This window comes from Parasteatoda tepidariorum, chromosome 8, assembly GCF_982258835.1.
Source record: "Parasteatoda tepidariorum strain Cologne lab strain chromosome 8, Ptep-v5.0, whole genome shotgun sequence".
Taxonomy (NCBI): domain Eukaryota; kingdom Metazoa; phylum Arthropoda; class Arachnida; order Araneae; family Theridiidae; genus Parasteatoda; species Parasteatoda tepidariorum.
This window is the reverse complement of record NC_141762.1, coordinates 56,012,197-56,031,559: the sequence shown is the minus strand read 5'-3', so window position 1 is coordinate 56,031,559 and position 19,363 is coordinate 56,012,197. Positions and strand designations below refer to the sequence as shown.

At 26.5% G+C, this 19,363-nt stretch overlaps 1 protein-coding gene across 2 annotated transcripts in view; it reads left to right on the top strand.

Annotated features, from left to right (window-relative positions):
- The window catches only part of tweek (transmembrane protein KIAA1109 homolog tweek), a 115,064-nt gene that overhangs the window by 61,803 nt on the left and 33,898 nt on the right, over positions 1 to 19,363 (top strand). The window contains exons 37-48 of one of the 2 annotated variants that reach the window (XM_087150374.1): positions 841 to 861; positions 1,677 to 1,794; positions 3,791 to 3,937; positions 4,227 to 4,423; positions 6,519 to 6,661; positions 7,180 to 7,303; positions 9,049 to 9,155; positions 10,525 to 10,650; positions 12,254 to 12,463; positions 13,725 to 13,913; positions 15,444 to 15,633; positions 18,995 to 19,222. In XM_087150374.1, the coding sequence (XP_087006500.1) occupies positions 841 to 861; positions 1,677 to 1,794; positions 3,791 to 3,937; positions 4,227 to 4,423; positions 6,519 to 6,661; positions 7,180 to 7,303; positions 9,049 to 9,155; positions 10,525 to 10,650; positions 12,254 to 12,463; positions 13,725 to 13,913; positions 15,444 to 15,633; positions 18,995 to 19,222 (1,800 nt within the window). The remainder of the gene's footprint in view (positions 1 to 840; positions 862 to 1,676; positions 1,795 to 3,790; positions 3,938 to 4,226; positions 4,424 to 6,518; positions 6,662 to 7,179; positions 7,304 to 9,048; positions 9,156 to 10,524; positions 10,651 to 12,253; positions 12,464 to 13,724; positions 13,914 to 15,443; positions 15,634 to 18,994; positions 19,223 to 19,363) is intronic. The other variant, XM_087150375.1, reaches the window with a different exon arrangement.

Here is a 19,363-nt window from a genome sequence, read left to right as displayed (position 1 = left end):
AAAGAAAGGGTGGAGGATTGATTTTGACCTATTTTTTATTTTAAATATTTCCGTTATATTAACAAGTAATTTTATTGTGGAAATGACATATTAAAATTTGGATAACTTGTTTTGAAAAGTAATGATTTAAATAAAATAAAACTTCAAAAACTCAAAGCATTATCAAAGCCAAAAATATGGGTGGTTGGTAACAATTTAATATTGAAATATTTATATATTTATATATTTTTTTTGTTTATGATTATTATATGTTTTAGAACAAGCACAAAATAATAGTAGATATTTTATTTAAAAGAACGTTATTGGTCAGAATATTTCATGGAATGAAGTCTTCATTGGAATAAAAAAAAATAGAAAAATATTAAATGTGAAAGGCCAGGAGTCAAAATTGACTTGAGTAATAGTTAACATTTAAGTTATAGAAGTTTGACGATATTAGGTTATGATATTTCATCCCTTTTTAGTTTTTGTCCCTAGAAATATTTAGATATCTTTTATGTGACTGAAAGATAATTTATTAAAATTTTGAATTAAATCAATAATATATAATTGGGATGTAAGAAAAATATCAGACTCGTAATGTTATTGAAGTTTTGTTACTGACACAATAAATGAATCAGTTTCAGATATGTTTCAAAAACCATAAATGCAAATAAGCTTACATTATATTCTTGTGGGATTTTTGTAACGTCTGATTCATATTTTCTTGTCTAGATCTTTTTTAAAAAAAGCAATCCTTATTTCTTATATTTATAGCAAATATTATTAGAATTTAAAATGTATGATTAATAATTGCACATTTAGTTATATTTTCAACTTTTGTTTTCTTTTTGCCAACAGAAAAAAGATGGATATAAAAAAGTACGTATTTCTGCAGTTAAAAATTATTTTTGAAATTAAACATTAAATATATTTCAATAACTACTCTCTAGGGTGTATCACAGAAAACTTTTTTTTTTAAATTCAAAATTTCAAATCTGTAGAAAATTGTCATTTAGATCACAAGTTTACCTAAAAAATTTATATCCTAACTTAAAAAATATTTAGGTTTACAAAAATCTATTCCATATTCATATTTTTAAAAAAAATTTAAAATTTTTCCTACTTTTGACTTTAAGGAAAAGGGAACTTTATGCCCATTTCGAAAATCCTAAGTATATTTCAGTTAAGCTACAAATTATTTGGTAATTATGTGACCCAGTTACAAAACCTTTTTATTGATCTACTACACCATAGAAAAATTCTATTTCTTCTTCTTTATTTGTAGAGCATGCAGTAAGTATTTGTATTCATTATTGTTGCACTTGGTTGGTTCGCAAGTTTTGAAAGGCGATAATAACCAATACTGCACTAGATGATAAATTATTTGCACTATTAAGAGAAAATATTTAAAATTAATTAATCGAAACTTAAATTAGAGAAAATAAAAATTTAACTTGTGAAGTTGAAAGACAAACTGTTAATAACGGAGAAATCAACTATTTTTAAAAAATTTTAATAATTTTATCTGCAATTTTTTTAAATGTTTGGTTAATTTTTGTCTGCAAGGCCAAAACAAGTCTTAAAAAAAGTTTTTGATGATACCTTGTGTCCTTAATTTATCTGATTCATAATTATCTTATATATATTTTTTGACTTTTTTTTAAAAAAAAATTTATTGTCAAAATTTATTTTAGAATGTAGCCAATAAAATGTATGATACTGAACTGAAAGCAGCAGTTGTTGTAACATTGGAAAGTACAAGGATTTCTGCTTGTTCTTGTGGCTCTCTAGTTAGTAAAGCAAAGTTTACAGGTATGTTAAGGCTTTTTGTAGCGTGTGGAATAATAAACATGTATATTACATTGCACTACTTTATATTTACTTTTCTCTTTCTAATTTTAAGCTTGATTTTTTTATATGTATCTATAAATTTTATTTGTATGGAAAAGCAAAAGTTTTAATTGAAAATGTTTAAATATATGTTATTTTACATCGATTTAATGTATTGAAAAAAAAGCTTAAATATTAAATATTTTCTCATCTAAAAGTAACTTTTTTCTAAGGAACTAAACTAATGAATTCTATTTACTAAGGAATTTTGTGTATTATTGAACTCTAAAATGGCATTTTTGTATTACAGTTAGATTAAATTATATTTGGCTACCTTGACTTATATATATATATATATATACGAGGGTCATTTTTTAAGTAAGAACCTGTTATGTAATGGAGTAAAAGAAACTTTATATATGAATGTAAATTGAATCATAAACTAAAATAGGAGCATTTAGTCACTTTTTAACATAGTACCTTTTTACATTGAAACATTTGTACAGTCGTGGCACCAGCTTTTAGATCTCATCAAAGAACTCTGCCGCCAGATTGTTTAACCAGTTTAGTAACACTGTCCTTCAGCATGCCCTCATTTTCAAGTTGGTACAACAAATAAATTTCTTAAGCTTCAGAAACAGGCATAAGTCTGATGGTGCTAAATCAGAGCTGTATAGTGAATGATCCAGTACTTCTTATTCATGACTATAAGCCGTCCAGATTGCTCTTTATTATGAACACTTGTTCTTCCTTCATCATAAAGCCTATACTATTTATGCACATTTCCATCATTCATTACACTTTAACCATAATCTTTAACATGCTGCTAGTGAGTTTCAGCATTATGAACTTTTATTGCATTTAAAAGCCAAATAACTGAACTCACTTCACAATCATCAGGATTATTTATTGACATGGTGACAAACAAAGCAGTATATACCTACAACCTATACCAGCAGAGACTTAAAATGAAATAATCGCTTAGTGAGATACTTGACAAGAGTTGTCAAACTTGAAGTGACGTCACTTGACAGGGTGAGCAGGCATGCTGAGCAATTGGTTTTTGCTTTAAAAATGACCCTTGTAGTTAAGTAATGACTTAGTATTTATTAAACATTATACATTTTTGTTCAAAATGAATTTGAAACAGTCTTTTAGATTGATTAAATATTTCCTTCAAGAGCATTTTAGGGGAAATTTTTTTTCTTCATAAATATCTATTTGTATTTTGTTTGTAACATTTTATTTCATTTCTAAAATTTTTTTTTAGAATTTGTTACAAAACTATTAGATTAACTTCTCGATATATTGATATATCGAATATTGTTTCATTTGATGAAGTGTAGCTGGTTCTGGATCTTGCGCTATTAAATTAATGTTCAATTCAACTCAGTTGATTTAATAAATATGTAATTTTTTAATTTTTAGTTCAAGGATTTCCTCTTTTACTTCTTTGGTTATAAATTTAACTAGTTAAAATTCATAATAAAGAGAGTTATTTACCAATTTGAGCTGAGATGGCTCATTAGTTTAGGCACTGAACTGTCATTGTTAAGAACTAGAGTTTGATCCTCAGTGGCAGTTTGAAGCCTGTCTAGCATCAGATTGATGGAAATCAGTGTTTGTTTGGGAAATAAAAGGAGCTTGTGAATAGTGCTGATCACATTGCCACTATCATGCCATTTATGAAGTTGTGGAGCTTTAAGCTCCATGACCCCCCTACTCCACAAGGAGCTGTTATGGGAATAATTTTTTATTTACCAATTTAAATTAGTTATTATTATTTTAACTGTTGTTAAATTCATTTTAATTCAATTTTTTTATTATTATTTGTTAGGCTTATAAAACAATGTTATCCTGATTAAAGATGAGATAGACTTTAGCTATTGTAATTTTTTAAAAGTAGCGTGTTGCATTTTTATACTAGAATGCAAAGTTTTTAAAATGGGAGAAATTTATTTTTTAATTATTTTCCTAGGATTGTGTTTTAGATTTGCTGATGACTTTGAAACGTCACTGGATGATTGGAAACCAGATCCAACAGATTCCAATATTATGAATTTATGCGTGGTTTCAGAAGGGACCTATGAAATTTGTTCCAGAACAGTTGCTCCTCAAGGAATTGGTACCAGTTATAACATTTTAGTTACACAATTTTAATATATTGTTATTTTAAATGTTTTTTTTTAATTTTATAATAATTTAGTCTTAATATTAAAATTAAATTTATAAATTTATTTTTCTAAAGTTTATGAAAAGACTGGTCAGAATCTATAGTGCAATAAAGCCACCATAATGTTGTTTCCATTTAGCGACCAGATTACTTATATTTCATTTAGAGTATTCCCTTCACTTTATAATGTAAGCATTTGATTTGAATATCTCTTAACATATTTTTTTTAATTTATTAATAGCTAATGCAAAGTGGATTTTGAACGTCCAATGGCAAATGGAAGGTGTAGATATACATTTAGACACAAATATTGGGAAGCAGTTGTCTGCGTTATTTAAAACATTAACAGCTATTACAGGCGTTGAAGATGAAAATGATGGCATGGATTATATGGATGGGGGTACTGAAGATGCAAATCATCATGGCCCTTGTGTACAGGTTTGAAAAGATACTTTAATAATGATTATGACTGTATTAATATTGATATACCTAATTATAAAACAGATATTTTTATTGTATTAAAAAGCTTTTTGTTTTATTTCTAGCAAAATTATTGAAATAAAAATATAACATATTCTGTACACATATATGCTAAATGTTTCAAAATAAAGGAATAAAGCAGGCTGATAAAAAGAATTTCAAAAAAATCACATTGGAACTTGGAGTCATAAATACACCAGATCCACTGAAAGTGGTTGCAAATTAACATACTAGGACAATAAATGATTTTTGTTCTACATAATTTTATTTATACTTTTATTTTGACACATGTTCCACCGTTGTAACCAATACTATGACAGAAAATCATCAAAGTTTTTGCCGAATGTCTGCAGACAGCTATTAGTGAAATGATAATTGATCTCTTTTCTCTAACCAATTATGTTACATCAATGATACCAGATTCATCTCAAACGCACCTTCCTACTGCAACAATTCTTTCCAGAATTAAACAGATGGTTTGTAAATAAGTATTTTTTTTTTTTTAAAAAAACTCATAAAGTCTATAGAAGACAAATTTGATAATCATGGTACTTTTAGATTAGAACTCTTCTTTTCATCAAAGCATTCTAGTGGCTCCAAATATTGTTTGCAAACCCATGTTCCATTTTGACTTTTAATTCTTTTTGTTTGCTTAATTTCATTTAAGCTCTGTTGTTTAGAAACACCCTATATAAGGGCCGGGATAGCCTGATTGGTAGGGCCCATGTCCAAGAGGTCGTGGGTTCGATCCTCTTTGGCCGAAGACTCCCTGTGTAGTAAATGGTGGCTGATGCACACTAAATCTGTCAAGTCACAAAGTCCTCCATGTTCCCATAACAAATCAATACCTCTGAGGGTACTGATCAAGGAGTTCCCTTGTCTGTTGCCTTGATTGGTTCAAAATTACAAGGCTACAGAGTTGAACATTAGTAGTTGTAAACCCAAAATTGGTTCGACCGATCAACGACGTATATAAAATAAAATAAAACACCCTATATACAACATATACAGGAGTTAAGATTTTAACATATTATTCATTTTCTATGAAACTAATGTTAATGGGATTGATAATGCGCTAAGACAAAAACCTAGGTACAATAAAATTTACTTTATTATCTTTTGATAGTCAGTTATGGAAAAATGAGGAACATTGTAAAAGGGTTCATATAAATATATGTCTGATTTTTATAAGCTGTAACAAGTGTGCTAAAGCATGATAGTTAGTCAGTCTCTTGGATTATACTGCCACATCTTTATGCTTTCTATCTAATTAAAAGTAATATTCCTATTTTCTGTGGAATAGATTTATTTATAGATTAGATTTTATAATTAGTCTTTAATATTTCATAATAAATAAATTAAAACTATTAAAAATGCATTTAGTAGATTTAACCTTATAGTTAGGGAGTTGTTCATGAAATTGTGAGGAACCCTTCTGGCCTACAATGAACTGTTGTGTTGCTTAAATCTTATTAGTTAAAAATTCCCAAATTTGATAAATTGATTTTTATGATTAATTTTATACTATAATATTTTAATATTTTGTACCAAAGAATCAAAGAAATAAAAGCATCCTATAAATTGGGTCTATATAAATCATACTACTATCTACTTGTACAATAATATCTACTTGTGAAATTTATTTAAGAGTTTTATACAGTATTAATAATATTATTATTTTATTATGTTTTATGAATGCTCAAGAAACGTAAACTATGTAATGATTGATTGGACAGAAAATTGAAATAAAAGAATTAGTGTTCAATAAAATATAATATTCTTACTTAAGAGGAACTTAATGAGCACAATGATCTTACTACTATTTTGTTTCCCAATGAATATGATGGTTAAATAATATGGTTCATAAATTATGTGGTTCATAAATTACATGGTGAAGTGAATAATATGGTTATTTGATTTAGAAAGCTGAGAACACTTATTGTTGATTATGTTGTATGAAACTAACCAACTTTCTTTTACTATGCATCTTAAGTGGACTACTGTTTTCACTTTTGTATCAATTTTTTCAGTTTTCTTTTTAAATTTTAATTAGGAACCTGTGATTGCTAGGAAAGGCAGTACTTTTGTAGAAACGCTGCCACCTTTAATTTTGGATCCCAGCTTAGATGCTAAAAAGAGATCAAGACTCATTGAAAAAGAAATGAATGAACAAGCTAAAATAATAAATGATCTGAGGTAAGAAGAAATCTTAAATAATATGAGATACTTGAAACAAAATACATATCCAGTTCACATATTTATTAACAGAAGGGGTGAAAATAAATATTTTAAATAGTGTTAACTGTAGTTAGATGCTAAAAATTTTTTTTCTTTGTTGGAAGGAAAAATAAAATAAAATAAAAATTGTTATTTAAAAATGTTAGTAAATAGCATTTTTATAAAAAATTATTTTGAAAGATTGTTTGTTTAAAGTATAATATTTAGAAAAATTTGTAGCATTTTATTAAGCCTATTATTTTACTGTACTATCTACTTATATAAAGTGATAAAAAATTTTTGTATTTCAGTTGTATTTGATCACCAAAATCAAATAAAATATTTTTTTTGTTATTTTTTTGATTAAAAATTAATTTTTTAGCTCTACGAAATTTAAGTCTAATGCAGCATATTTCCAATTCAGAAAAAAACTCTCAACTCAGCCTTATTGTGTTCCTTCATTTTGTGACACTCATTACACATATTTATCCTTTCAGATTGCTTGGTGCTAGTCAAAGCACTATTGAGCAAGAAGTACGCCGTCTTCATGAGTTAGAGACTGCTGTATTCAATGATTTTAGAAGGGATGTCATTAAAAAGCTACGCAGACAAAGTGTAAAGGTAATACTTCTCTTACATTGATGTAGATTAGAGGAGGAAAAACAGTATAAATAGCTTTTGATTTAATGCTTCATATTTACATATCTTTTGAATGGTATACGTAAACTATGCTGATTAAAAAGGACTAATGTTGAGATTAGGTAAAAAGTTAGGCACAGAAACAGTTATTTTTTTGCATCTTTTTTTATGAATTCACCAATCTAAAGAATAAGAGAGCAGCCAAAGTTATTACAAAACAATAAAACATTTTTTATCATCTGTTTTAATTGTTTTCATTTTTGTATGCATAATCTCTAATCTGAAATAGAATTGTTTGTTAAAAAAAAGTTTTACCTCTTCAATCAGCAGCATATCAATTATAATTATTAAATATTAATATGACTTAATTCAAAAACTGATATCCCCCAAAGAACAGTTTATTATAAATTTGCAAATTAGTTTTATTTTTTAATAACTTGTTTTTTTATTATTTTAAAATGAAAGTTTTTATTTGTAATTCAAATTTTTCCAGTGGATTTAAAATGGAATATCAGAAAAATGGTGCATTCAGTTTTTTAATTAATAACTTTTTTCCTTATTAAATGATTTTGAAACTTTTGACTTTTAACCCTGAATATACTACTATTAAATTCTCAAAATCATTTTATTTTAGCTTGCATATTATCTGAATATTAAGATAACTTTTTTCTGCAATACAATTTCTCTGTTCTTGAGCTGAATGAGAAGAAAATTCTGAAGTTTTATTCCTATAATTTTATCTGCTAATAATGTTCTAGTAACTTATTAATTAGTAGAAAATGAAATACCACTTAACACTTAATGAACGCATAATGTCATTCATTTTGAAATTTTTATGTACAATTAATTCACATTAAATTTTTGTTCTATTTAAGTTTTTTTTAAAGAACTGAACATTGTCTAGGAAATAAAATTATATGTTTATTAAAGTCTTACTTTTAAATTTCTTAATTTTTCTAGAATTTTTAATTAAATTAGTTTAAAATTTAAATTTGAATGTAAAAAAGGGAAATTTGTCAATACAATGTGAACATTTGCGAACCTAATTTTTTTTTTTTTTATGTTTAATAAATTAAAGATAAAAAATTTTATGAAATTATGTATGTAAATACAACTAGATAAACTTGTTTTATAATTGTATTTAGAATGAGCCCATAAATGCAAAACTTTTAAACTTTATATTTAGTTTTTTAATTCTGTGTTACTGATTATTTTTGTAATTGTTTAATGAGGATAATTATGTTGCTTGAGAATTAATTATTGAAAATGTTATTGTAAATTTTTTTCTATAGATTTTAAATTTAATATAATTTATGCAGTTAACTTGTGTTGCATGATTGTTCAAATGTTTAGTTTGATATCAATTTGATGGCATTTTTTTTTGTACACAAAATTTTACTAATAAAGTTTCTTCTTAAAAAATAACTTGAAAAAAAAACATGTGTATCGTGTTCTGTTATTTGTCTTGTGAAATAAAAATCTATTGAACTCAAATTTCCATTTCTGGTAATAATAGGCAGAATGTGTATATATAGAGATAGTATTTTGACGATCACTGCTTATTTCAGTTGTTATTTAAAAGATAAATGTTTACTATTTATCTTTAATCCTAGCAATTATGTTTGTTGTTTAACATGCCGTCTTTCAATTTATTTAAAGACTAATGTTTACAATTATATGTATATATTTTTAATACTTCTTTTAATTTTTTTTTCCATCTTAACTAGGCCACTTCATTTAAAGACAAATTAGGATTAGGAACTCGGTCAACTGCTGGTCCCTTACAATCCATATCATTGTTTTTCCCTGATGCTGAAGAAAGAGCTGAAATTGGGTAACAAATAAAAAAAAATCATTATAATCTATTTCTTCTATACTGTTCCAAAAATTTCTTACTTATTTTAATTCAGTAAATTTATTTTAAATGCTCTAAATATAAATTTTAACTTATTTAAACAAATTATATCTCATTAATTTTATGAATAAAATAAGTAAATCAAGTTCTAACTACATAGAATGAAAAACAGGCATTAATGTGTTGAGTAATTTTATTGCCTGCAACTTTTTAGACCTCACAATGAATAAGTTATTCATTTTATATATTTATGAAAAAAAACTAAATATGACTATAATATATTTTTAGTTTATTTTAAAAGTTATATATATTTTATATTAGTATAATAAGATTATTTTTAATGTTCTTATTATTGATTATTTAGAGTTTCTTATACTATGATCTGATTATCTTTAGATTATATCAATTTAATAAAAATTATTTACCCTCTTACTTTAAAACATCGAACTGTTTCAATACATAGGTGCACCCACAGGTTTCAATAAACAGGTTCAAACAAAATATATATTATATTGATTTAAAAAGAAGAAAAATTCATTAATTAATATAATTTTTAAGAATTCAAATGCTTTTATAATATTAATTAATGTAAAAAAATTTGCTTTGCCTCAGAACCATCCTCAGTGCCTCAATTTTAGTCCATTTATGTACTTTCATTTGTGCTTTGTTTATGTTGTTTTTTGCTTTAGTCTACATAGCACAAAGTATACCTTATCCTTTGTTAAATGTGACATTACTTAAACGATATGATTAAAATAATTCAAACACATTTGTTTAGAATTTTATTTTAAAACGCATTTTGAATTGTGCACCATTTTTAATTATGATTTGTTTTAAAGACCCTACTTTTTACATTTAAAGTTGAAATTTTAGAAAAAATGTATTAATCTATTTTAAAATCATGATATGATCTAGATATGTTCAACTATGACAACTGGTTTTTAGTAGCTTAAATAAGACTAGATAGATATTTTTTTTTATCCTCTTGCAATATATTTATACTCATAAACAAATTAGCTTTACATTTCAGTTTAGTCAAAATAGTCCTGTTTTGCCGAAAGTGCTGGTATTTTTGTTACTAAGTAAATTAGTTCTAAAAGTCCTTTGCCAGTACACTACTCTTTTGATTATTTTTTTAAATGTTTCATTTCATAAGTAAATAAACTATTTTGTTAAAAAAAATTAATTTTCTAAACTGCTGAGGTATGCTGTTTCAGAAGTTTTAACAGGAGTGTGACTGATATTTTTGTATGATAAAGAGTCATTTTTAGTGATTTCATTGAAATTTACATTCTACTTAATTGGGAATTAAAAACTGATATAATATCTAAGCATTTTTAAATTTCAGCCAAGATGATCCAATTCCAACCCCAAGCAGTAAAGAAAGTTCTCCAAGTCATGCTCATACTAGAACAGGGTCTCTGGATATGTCAGATTTACCAAATCTTGCCTTACCTGAAAAGTCTGTTCATAGGTATGTCTACTTTTTATGATCATTGCTTTAAATTCAATTGATTTCTTCAAATTTTGAATATCTGCAAACCTATTCAATCCATAATAATTTCAGAAATTAAATTAAGTTGTAAGTTTATGTTCCAAAGATGTCCCAGAGAGGTCTGATCGTAAGGCAAGGTTCCCAGTTGATCACCAAAGTCAAGCATCACTGACTGTGGTCAGAGAGCGGAAGGTGACCACTTTGATCAGCCTGCGATGGGACCAAGGATAGCAGTATCGGTCCTCGTGAAAATGTTCTACCGTTGAGTACTCAACTTTGCATGCAGGTCATCAGTCTACTAAAGTTGTGGAACCATCCTCTCTGCAGAGGACCATTGCCAATAGCTCATTGTGCAACTCTAGTACAACGTAAATAAAGTACTACTGCTATGTTCCAAATTTGATAGATATATTTAAAAAGGTCAAAACTACTGAATTTTAATTTTTTAAAATGGAGTGCTTAGACTAATTTGCTTGTCTCACTCTATTTTTTTTATTTCTCTAAATTGTTATACTCTTTTAACTTTTATAAAACAGTATTTATTAAGAAGTGCTGTGATAAAAATATAAGTTATTTTAACAGTTTTGAACTGAGATAAATCTTATTAAGAAATACCTTAGAAATCATTTAAGTTCAACCATTTAAAATTTCAATAATTTCCATTTCTAAATTTCAATAACAAAAATGTAATTTGTTGTTTATAACTTCTTAAATATTCTTTTGAAAAATATTCAGTCTCTTAAATTTTTGTCCCTATTTCCATTAATTTTAATTTCTGATATAAATTTATCAGAATGTAGATCAGTGGTTACCAACTGAGGAACCTGAGGGCTGCATCTGGCCCATAATGCCTTTTTTGTGGCCCGCGAACTAAAATATATTGTCATTTTTTTTCGGACAATTTTCGTAAAAATTCTATATTGATTTAAAATACTTTTCTTTCGTAAAAAAAAAAAAAAAAACCCTCATTTTTCTGTTTCTGTGAAATTTAACATACCAATGGTGCAAAAAATTTATTTCTCAGGTTTTGAATCTAAGAAAATATTTATTTAAGTATAAAAATAATCATGTATGTTGCTCTTTTTAATTTCGTTTTTTTTCTTTTTCTTTTTTTTTCTTTTTGTGAGTATAATTTAGCATGTGCGTATCAGAAATTTTCTTGAATAAATTCTCTGATTTAACTTTTTGAAACCACTCATTTTGGACAAAATTATTTGCATTTGTAAATTTTAAAACGCATCAAGGAGGTAATGACTATCATGTTTTATTTAAATTGAATTGAATGTGGCATGAGCAGAAAAGAAATTTTTTTTTTATTTCAGATGCACAAGAATTTTTTGTTGTTGTTGCTATAATTCCTAATAAGTCAGAATTTTTTTTTTAAAGTTGCAGCCTGCCATTTCACTTTCATGTAAGTTGGAAACGCCTGATGTAGATGAAAATAAATGAATGGCTGTTTAATTTTATTTCTAAGTTCTACATTCTATAGATCTTCTGGGTTTTAGCTTTATTATTTTGAAATACTCATCTACATTTTCTGTGATAAATATTCTCTTTTAACCGAAGCTCCTTTTGCTTTCAGAGAACTTTCTCTAGATAGTGTGTTCACTTCAAGCGCTACTGCTGATTTAGGTTACAGTGAAACTCCTACTCCATCCCATACCGCTGAGAGTACTACTGCTTATAAGACTGACATTTATCCTCTAGATCCTGCTACATCATCCGAGTCTCCTTCTAGCTCAGTTGAAGCAACTGTTGAAAATGCTGCTAAAATGGACACTATTGACTTCAAGTAAGTCACAAATATCTTCATTTTGAATTGGCCAATAAATATTTAGAGTAGTTTTCAAAAGCATTTTGACTTTTTAGTGTGAAAATGTAGTACGTAACTCTATTTTTAGCTCTTATATTTTCACATTAGTGTAAGGTGACCAGACATCCTCAAATTTTAAGAGCAGTCCTCGAATTTCATTTATTATCCTCAAAACCTTTCAAAATTTTTTAGAGCAATCTTTTTTTTTCCAAATTTTAAGAGGTGTTTTCGAATGACCTCGAATTTCACCGAAAACATGTAATCCTTTTTATATGCAGCCAAGTATAAAAAAAGAGAAAAAATCAGAAATGAGCAGATTTTTTTCAACAAGAGTTTTTTTCAACTAATTCATTATGCATGTGTTCAAATTCAAAATATTATTTAATATTTCAAAACTGCTGAGTAATGATGTAAAGTTTGATGAAGATAGCCCTTCACCTGGTATTAGTTATCAATTAGAAATTTTTTTTTTGTTTCTTATATAAATTTATATTTTCAATAAATGTATGAGTGTCCTCGAATCGTGAAATTTATTGAGGATGCTCCACTGATTTCTTCTCAAACCAGGGTTCATAAATCTGGTCACTTTAAATTAGTGCCACAGATGATTTTTTGCATTTACAAAAAAGGGGGTGAAAAAAACTTTTAATTACCTAATTGAATTTGCAGGACTCACTTAAATTTTCCTTTTTGTCTAATGAAATAAATAGACTATTCTTCTTTTGTTTATATTCTGTAAAATATTAAGACAACAATTATACTTAATAAATTTTCATTAAGGTAAATTTAACTTGCCTAATTCTAACTTCATCTTAAAAAATTCTCCTATGTATATTTTTTGGAATTTGCTCTTAAATATTGCCCTTTATAAATGTTTGTGAACTTATTTTCAAAATTTTCAAAAAAAATATTGCAAGTCCCGCGTGTATAGAACGTCTTACAGGCAAATTCCATTCTCCATTAATATTAAGACATCACAATATTATAGCATGTATTGAATTACATATGTATGATGCGAATCATGTAAGTTTATAATATGTTCAAAAAGTATTCCTAATAAAATTTTGTTTTGTTCAAATATGATTTCATTTTTTTTTCCTTCTGTGAAAATCATGTTTATTTCTCATCTTTTATTTTTACAACTTTTGTGCACAAAGGCTCTCTGCTTTCTACAAAGATGAATATTCGGTTTCACAAATAGAATTTCACTTCAATGTGTAAGATGTAATATTTGTTTCAGGAGGGCCAATGACACTTTTAAAGCAGGTCATACAACTCCTGGTGGAGCCAGCAGTGGCGTGAGCTCTTTTAAACAGCCTCCATCTGAACCTAACATTGATTTTGAATTGGATGTTAAAGTATTTTTTAACAGTGGAAAATGTGTACTTCATACTAAGGATTTCAATCGGGAAGAGGATTTCTTAAAAAGGTAGGCTTTCTACAAAATAATTGTATTTCTTTTCAGTTCTCCAATTTTGAATTAATTAAAAATCTTCATTAAATTCTGGTAATCAATGTTGGGTTGTGATGATTTTTTTCTTCTGTTTTATAATTTTGTAATATTTATGTTTCACTTGAAATGTACAACAAGTTTCACTCTTTAAATCTTTAATCATTCCATATTAGTTAACTGCAACCACCAAATATTTTATCTTGGTCGCATATTTTAAATTAATTTTTTTAAATGAAATATAAATTGTTCATGTAAGCTCAAGTTGGTGCGGCTTGGCCAATAATGTGAAACATGAACCCTATACAGAGTTGGAACAAGTTATACTCTGGTTTGATTTAAACTTGAGTTTGATGTTTTTTGCTGTGCATAAGTTTTATATGAAATTCTTATACCTAATAACAAACTAAGCAAAGATAATAATCTTACTCTGAGATGGACATCGATTCAAATGGTCATATTCAAATAGTCAACATTTTTCTATATAATAAAATTTATATTTTTAAAATTTTTATGTACAAGATCTAATTGCCAAATAGTCATGCTTGAAAAAATTTTAAGGTTTCAAATTTACTATTACCGTTTGCTCCATTATATTTATTTTAAATGCTTGAATCCCTGCTTATGGTTACAGTTTATAATTAAATTCATAAACAAAGTTATGAAGCTGAAATTTAAGCAAAATATTAAAAATAGGTTTCATTAAAACATCTTTCAGCATTATTAGATTTAATTATATCTCATTAAAAGAATTAAAAGCATAGATCTTACTATGCAAAAAATGAGCAACATTTTTTCAAATTTTGCATCTATTATTATTTTAAAATATTTGTTTAATTTTATCAAATAAAAAAGTGAAATTATTAAAGAAAAAGTTTTTTTACTAAGAAACAAAACATCTTATGACTTAACGCTAATGAAGAAATAATTATTTTGTCAAATATTATTTTTAAAAAATATTTATTGTATAAATTAAAATAGTTTTAATTTAATAGTAAATTAATTTAATAGTGAATAGTAATAATTTAGTGTTAAAACATAGATTTGTTTATGTAAAAAATGAGAAACATGGTTGTAATTTTACATCTATTATTATATCAAATATTTGTTTAATTTTATCAAATAAAAGAAGTATAATTTATAAAATAAATCTTTTTTACTAAGGAACATTTTTGAATGAAACATCTAATGACCTTAAATACTCTATTTATATAATACAATGAAAAAAAGTACATATATATTTTTTTACCTAACATTATTTTTAAAAAGTATTTGTTGTATAAAGTAAAATAGTTTTAATTTAATAATTTACGCTTCACAATAGTATGAACTTAAATAAATGCTTTATGAAAAAAAATGAAGACTGATTTGCTTTTGTGATTTGTTCAGTGTCATAAACAGCATATTCGTTTAATTGACTCAAAAACTTAAAATTATAATCTTAAATTAAGCTGATTAGAAATAAATTATTCAAAGTGATTATAAATTTTACGTTGTTTTTTTGGTTAGATCTATGAGGAAAGAAAGAAGTTTCTCTGGTGGTGGCTTTGACCTATCATCACCGAGTCATACAAAGAAACGTTATGGAAGCGGAATGAGAAATAACATGTCTTCTTCTCGCCTTCGATATGCGCAAAATGCCCCTCCTAGTCAAGTTGCCGATTTTACAATATTTTTGATTCCTGGACTTGATGTCAAAGTAAGTTTGTAGCAATTATGTTGTTATCTTATAATAAGTAATTATATTATACTATACCCATCTAATGTTCAGAATTACTGTAATAAATTCTTTTTTTTTTTAAGTATTTTTGTTAAAGATTTAGGACTATTTATTCAGATGATTTTTATATATTTTTCCTTAACTCAGTTATCTTAAGACATGCAGTTTCTGCAAAACTTGTTTCAAAGCAGTAAATAAAATTGAATCAAAATCAAATCATATTAATAAGTTTATTAAAATTGTGCATCCATGTTTTTTAAAGATTTCATACTGTTTTTATGATATTTAGGTATTTTTCTCTTTTATTGCTTATCATCAACAGTTTTTTCAAAGCAAAATTGTAATCTTCTAACATATTAACAATATGTTAAATTTAGCTAAATACATGATTTATTTTTGCTATTTAAGACATTAGGAAAGAAAACAAATGAATGTCTTTCATTTGGGACTAAGTTGATTTATAGAAGCTTTTATATCAACATTGATTCAGACAGTTTACAATAAATATTTTATGTAATAATAATATTTTATGACTTATAATTTTTTTTTACTCTAAAAACACACTTGGTCTTTTGTTCATTTTCCTCATAAATAACATTATAAAAACATGAATATCTATTTTTTTCTATTTCTGCAATTTCATCTTTTAATAGGAATCACGTTTAAAAAAAAGCATGTTAAGCACATAGCACTATGTTTTAGTTCCTTCCATTCAGTTTATGCCTTATCTCATTTCAGCGGTATGTAAAAAATAAAAACAGCACAGACTTTTATAATATACTATTGTCATTTGAGGGATGAATAGGTCTATTTCTATTATCATATACTCACATAAAAAATATTATTTTGTCATGAGATTTATGAATTATTTTTAAATAAATTTTGTCACGAAGTTTATGATTAGTTTCTTACCTATTATTCATTCTATGTGTTTTTATATAAAACAAATCAGTCTCTCTATTATTATTTGGTGAGGAAATTGACTATAAGGAAAAAATATTCTCAGAAATTTACAAAATTATCTTTAAGTTAGCATAGTTATGTTTAAAATATGTGTTTACCAGGTGAAGTATCCATATTTTCTATATAAATAAGGTATTCCAGCAAAACGTATTCATTTCAATGATGTAATATTTTATAACAAAATACTCTTTTACCATAGTAATTGCCAAGGACGCCGGCGGAATAATATAAAAGGGGGTGCAACCCTCTAACAAACTACCCTCCCCTCCGCTCCAAAAAAAATTAAAATAGTCTGCTATTACATTTTGTTTTGTTATTACATATACTTTCATCTGTTCATTTTTTCAAGATACATTTCTTCATTGTTAGCAAGATATTTTAAAAAAAGTACTAATTTCTTGTATTTGCAAATTTTGCCTAGAAGCGATCGCGCTGGCATAGCTACTAACTTTCAAACACAAATAACTACAAACAGTAGTTTCGTATACTAACGTGTTTTTGCCCGCTTAACATTGGTATTTATTGTGTTGATGAAGTTTTACAGTTGCGAGAAGTCAGTTTGTGTTATACACCTTTGTTAAACTGAATAACTAGTAGAAAATATAATATTATTTACATTTTATTAAATGAAATTTAAAAATATAGCATAGATATCTGCCAAGTTTGTGAATGCTCAGTGTGCATAAGAAAAGAATCAAAGATGACTCAGAATTCATTGAAAAAGTTATAAACAGATTTGGACAGTAAACAAGACGATTACAATTCTTGTTTGATTAAACAATTTTTTAATTGGTATCTATCAATAATTACTTAATTATTTGTTTTTACATAAAAATATGTTTAATAAAAAATTTTTATAACAAAATTTTTCTGTATCTTTTTAATTGTTTAAAAAAAAAGCCTGCAAGTGCACCCCCTTGCACCCCACTGCAGCGCTCTTGGTAATTGCTGACTTAGAGTTAAAGTTTGTGCTAGAGCTTGCAAGCAATACTATTCCTTGCTTTGGGGTAGAAATGAAGATTGTTGATAAACTCAAATATGATATTAAAGTTTTATTTATAACTTATTTTAGAAAACAGCAATTTATAAATTTTATAGCTTGTGTATGCTTCTTTTGTTTGACATCAATTAGCAAAAATATTGCTTGTAATTTTTCATGTTTAAGAGGTTCTTGATGGTATTTCATTTAAAGAAATGTAACCAATCATTATTTAATAAATAGGTTGTTGCCGACTGACTTTTAAGTAGATAATTCCCCAAAATCAAACTTTGAAGTAATTTTGATTTAAAAATAATATTTTTATAACAAAATTTGGTCTTTAAAATTTTTATTAAAATGTTCTAAAGTGTTTCTTCTATTGGAAAATGGCAGCTCAAATCTGCAGATCAGAAATTATATATAAGAGGCTATTTAGAAATGCAAATGAAGTACAAAAACAACATAAGAAAGTTTTGATTTGCTTATATTTCTACTCTTTGGCAGCAGAACTACGACTAGACATTGCAACACTCTAGGTAAATCATTTTTTGGTACTTTAAAATATTCTCCTTATGCAGGGCCCTTAGGAAAATAAATCACTTAAAATTTCAGATTTTTGCCAATATTATTGCAATAAATATGTTTTACTTTTTTGAATTTCATCCTTAAAAACGCTCAACTTTGCATTTTTTTCTTCATGTTTTTCTTTGCAATTTTTATATTGTCATTTAATTTTCATATTATTTTTTGCATAACATCAATGCCCTTTAAAAAGAAGAAATTTTTTATTCAATGGCCCAATTTAAATAATTATTTAAAAATATTTAGGCAAATGTTATTTTCTATTTCTATAATTATGATTTGCAAGAGGTGTTTGTGTGATGTTCATTGAAATGTGGCAGACCACTGTTTTTTTTTTTCTATTTCACCTATATGATAAAATAAAAAAGATTTAAGAATTTTTAATGCTAAAAATTTAAAGAAAAAATTTAAAATTTTATAATTATTAAATCTTTTTTTTATAATACCAGTTCTGAGCCTTTTTAAGTTCAAAGAATGTGGGCCCTTGGCCAAATGTCCCACAACTATTAGTGCTCCGCTTTTCGTTGTGATAAACTTGCTACAGGCACTATGGCAGAGACGTCATAAATAGCTTTAAATTGCAAACCTGATGGAGTACCTTGGGTATGTTCCACCAATTACTATTTTTCGACAAGGAAAGGCACTGCCAAACTAAGATACACTGAGTACCATGCCATAATAGAACTTCATTTATTTACTTAATTTATCAAAAGTTAAAATTGGGGAAACTAAACAATTCCTAAGTTGATACCCTTGTATAATGTGGAATTTATTTTATTGTATTTGTCATTTATTGGTCCTTATGTTTGTTTTTAGGTTCATTATAATTCTAAAACTGTGTCTGGTGATAGTCCTCTTACTAGTGTAAATGGTCCTATGAAATACTATACAGAGGTGGACTCTAGTAATTTTGAAGATCCAGGAGCATACCGAGCAAGTTTCCTGGCTGTAGATTCTTCTCAAATGACAAGCAGTAGTCTTCGCAAAATTGGCATTAAAAAAGCGTGCCTTTTTGCTTGGGTTACACTACAAAGTATTCCTGAAGTATGTCTTAAACTTTCTTTAGATTTACCTCTGAAATATGATTTAAAGCTGAAATGAAATATGTCGTTTTTAATATTTATAACTAGCTGTACCCTGCGTGCGTTGCAACGCTTTCAGTTTAAATTTTAATTTTGTATTTAA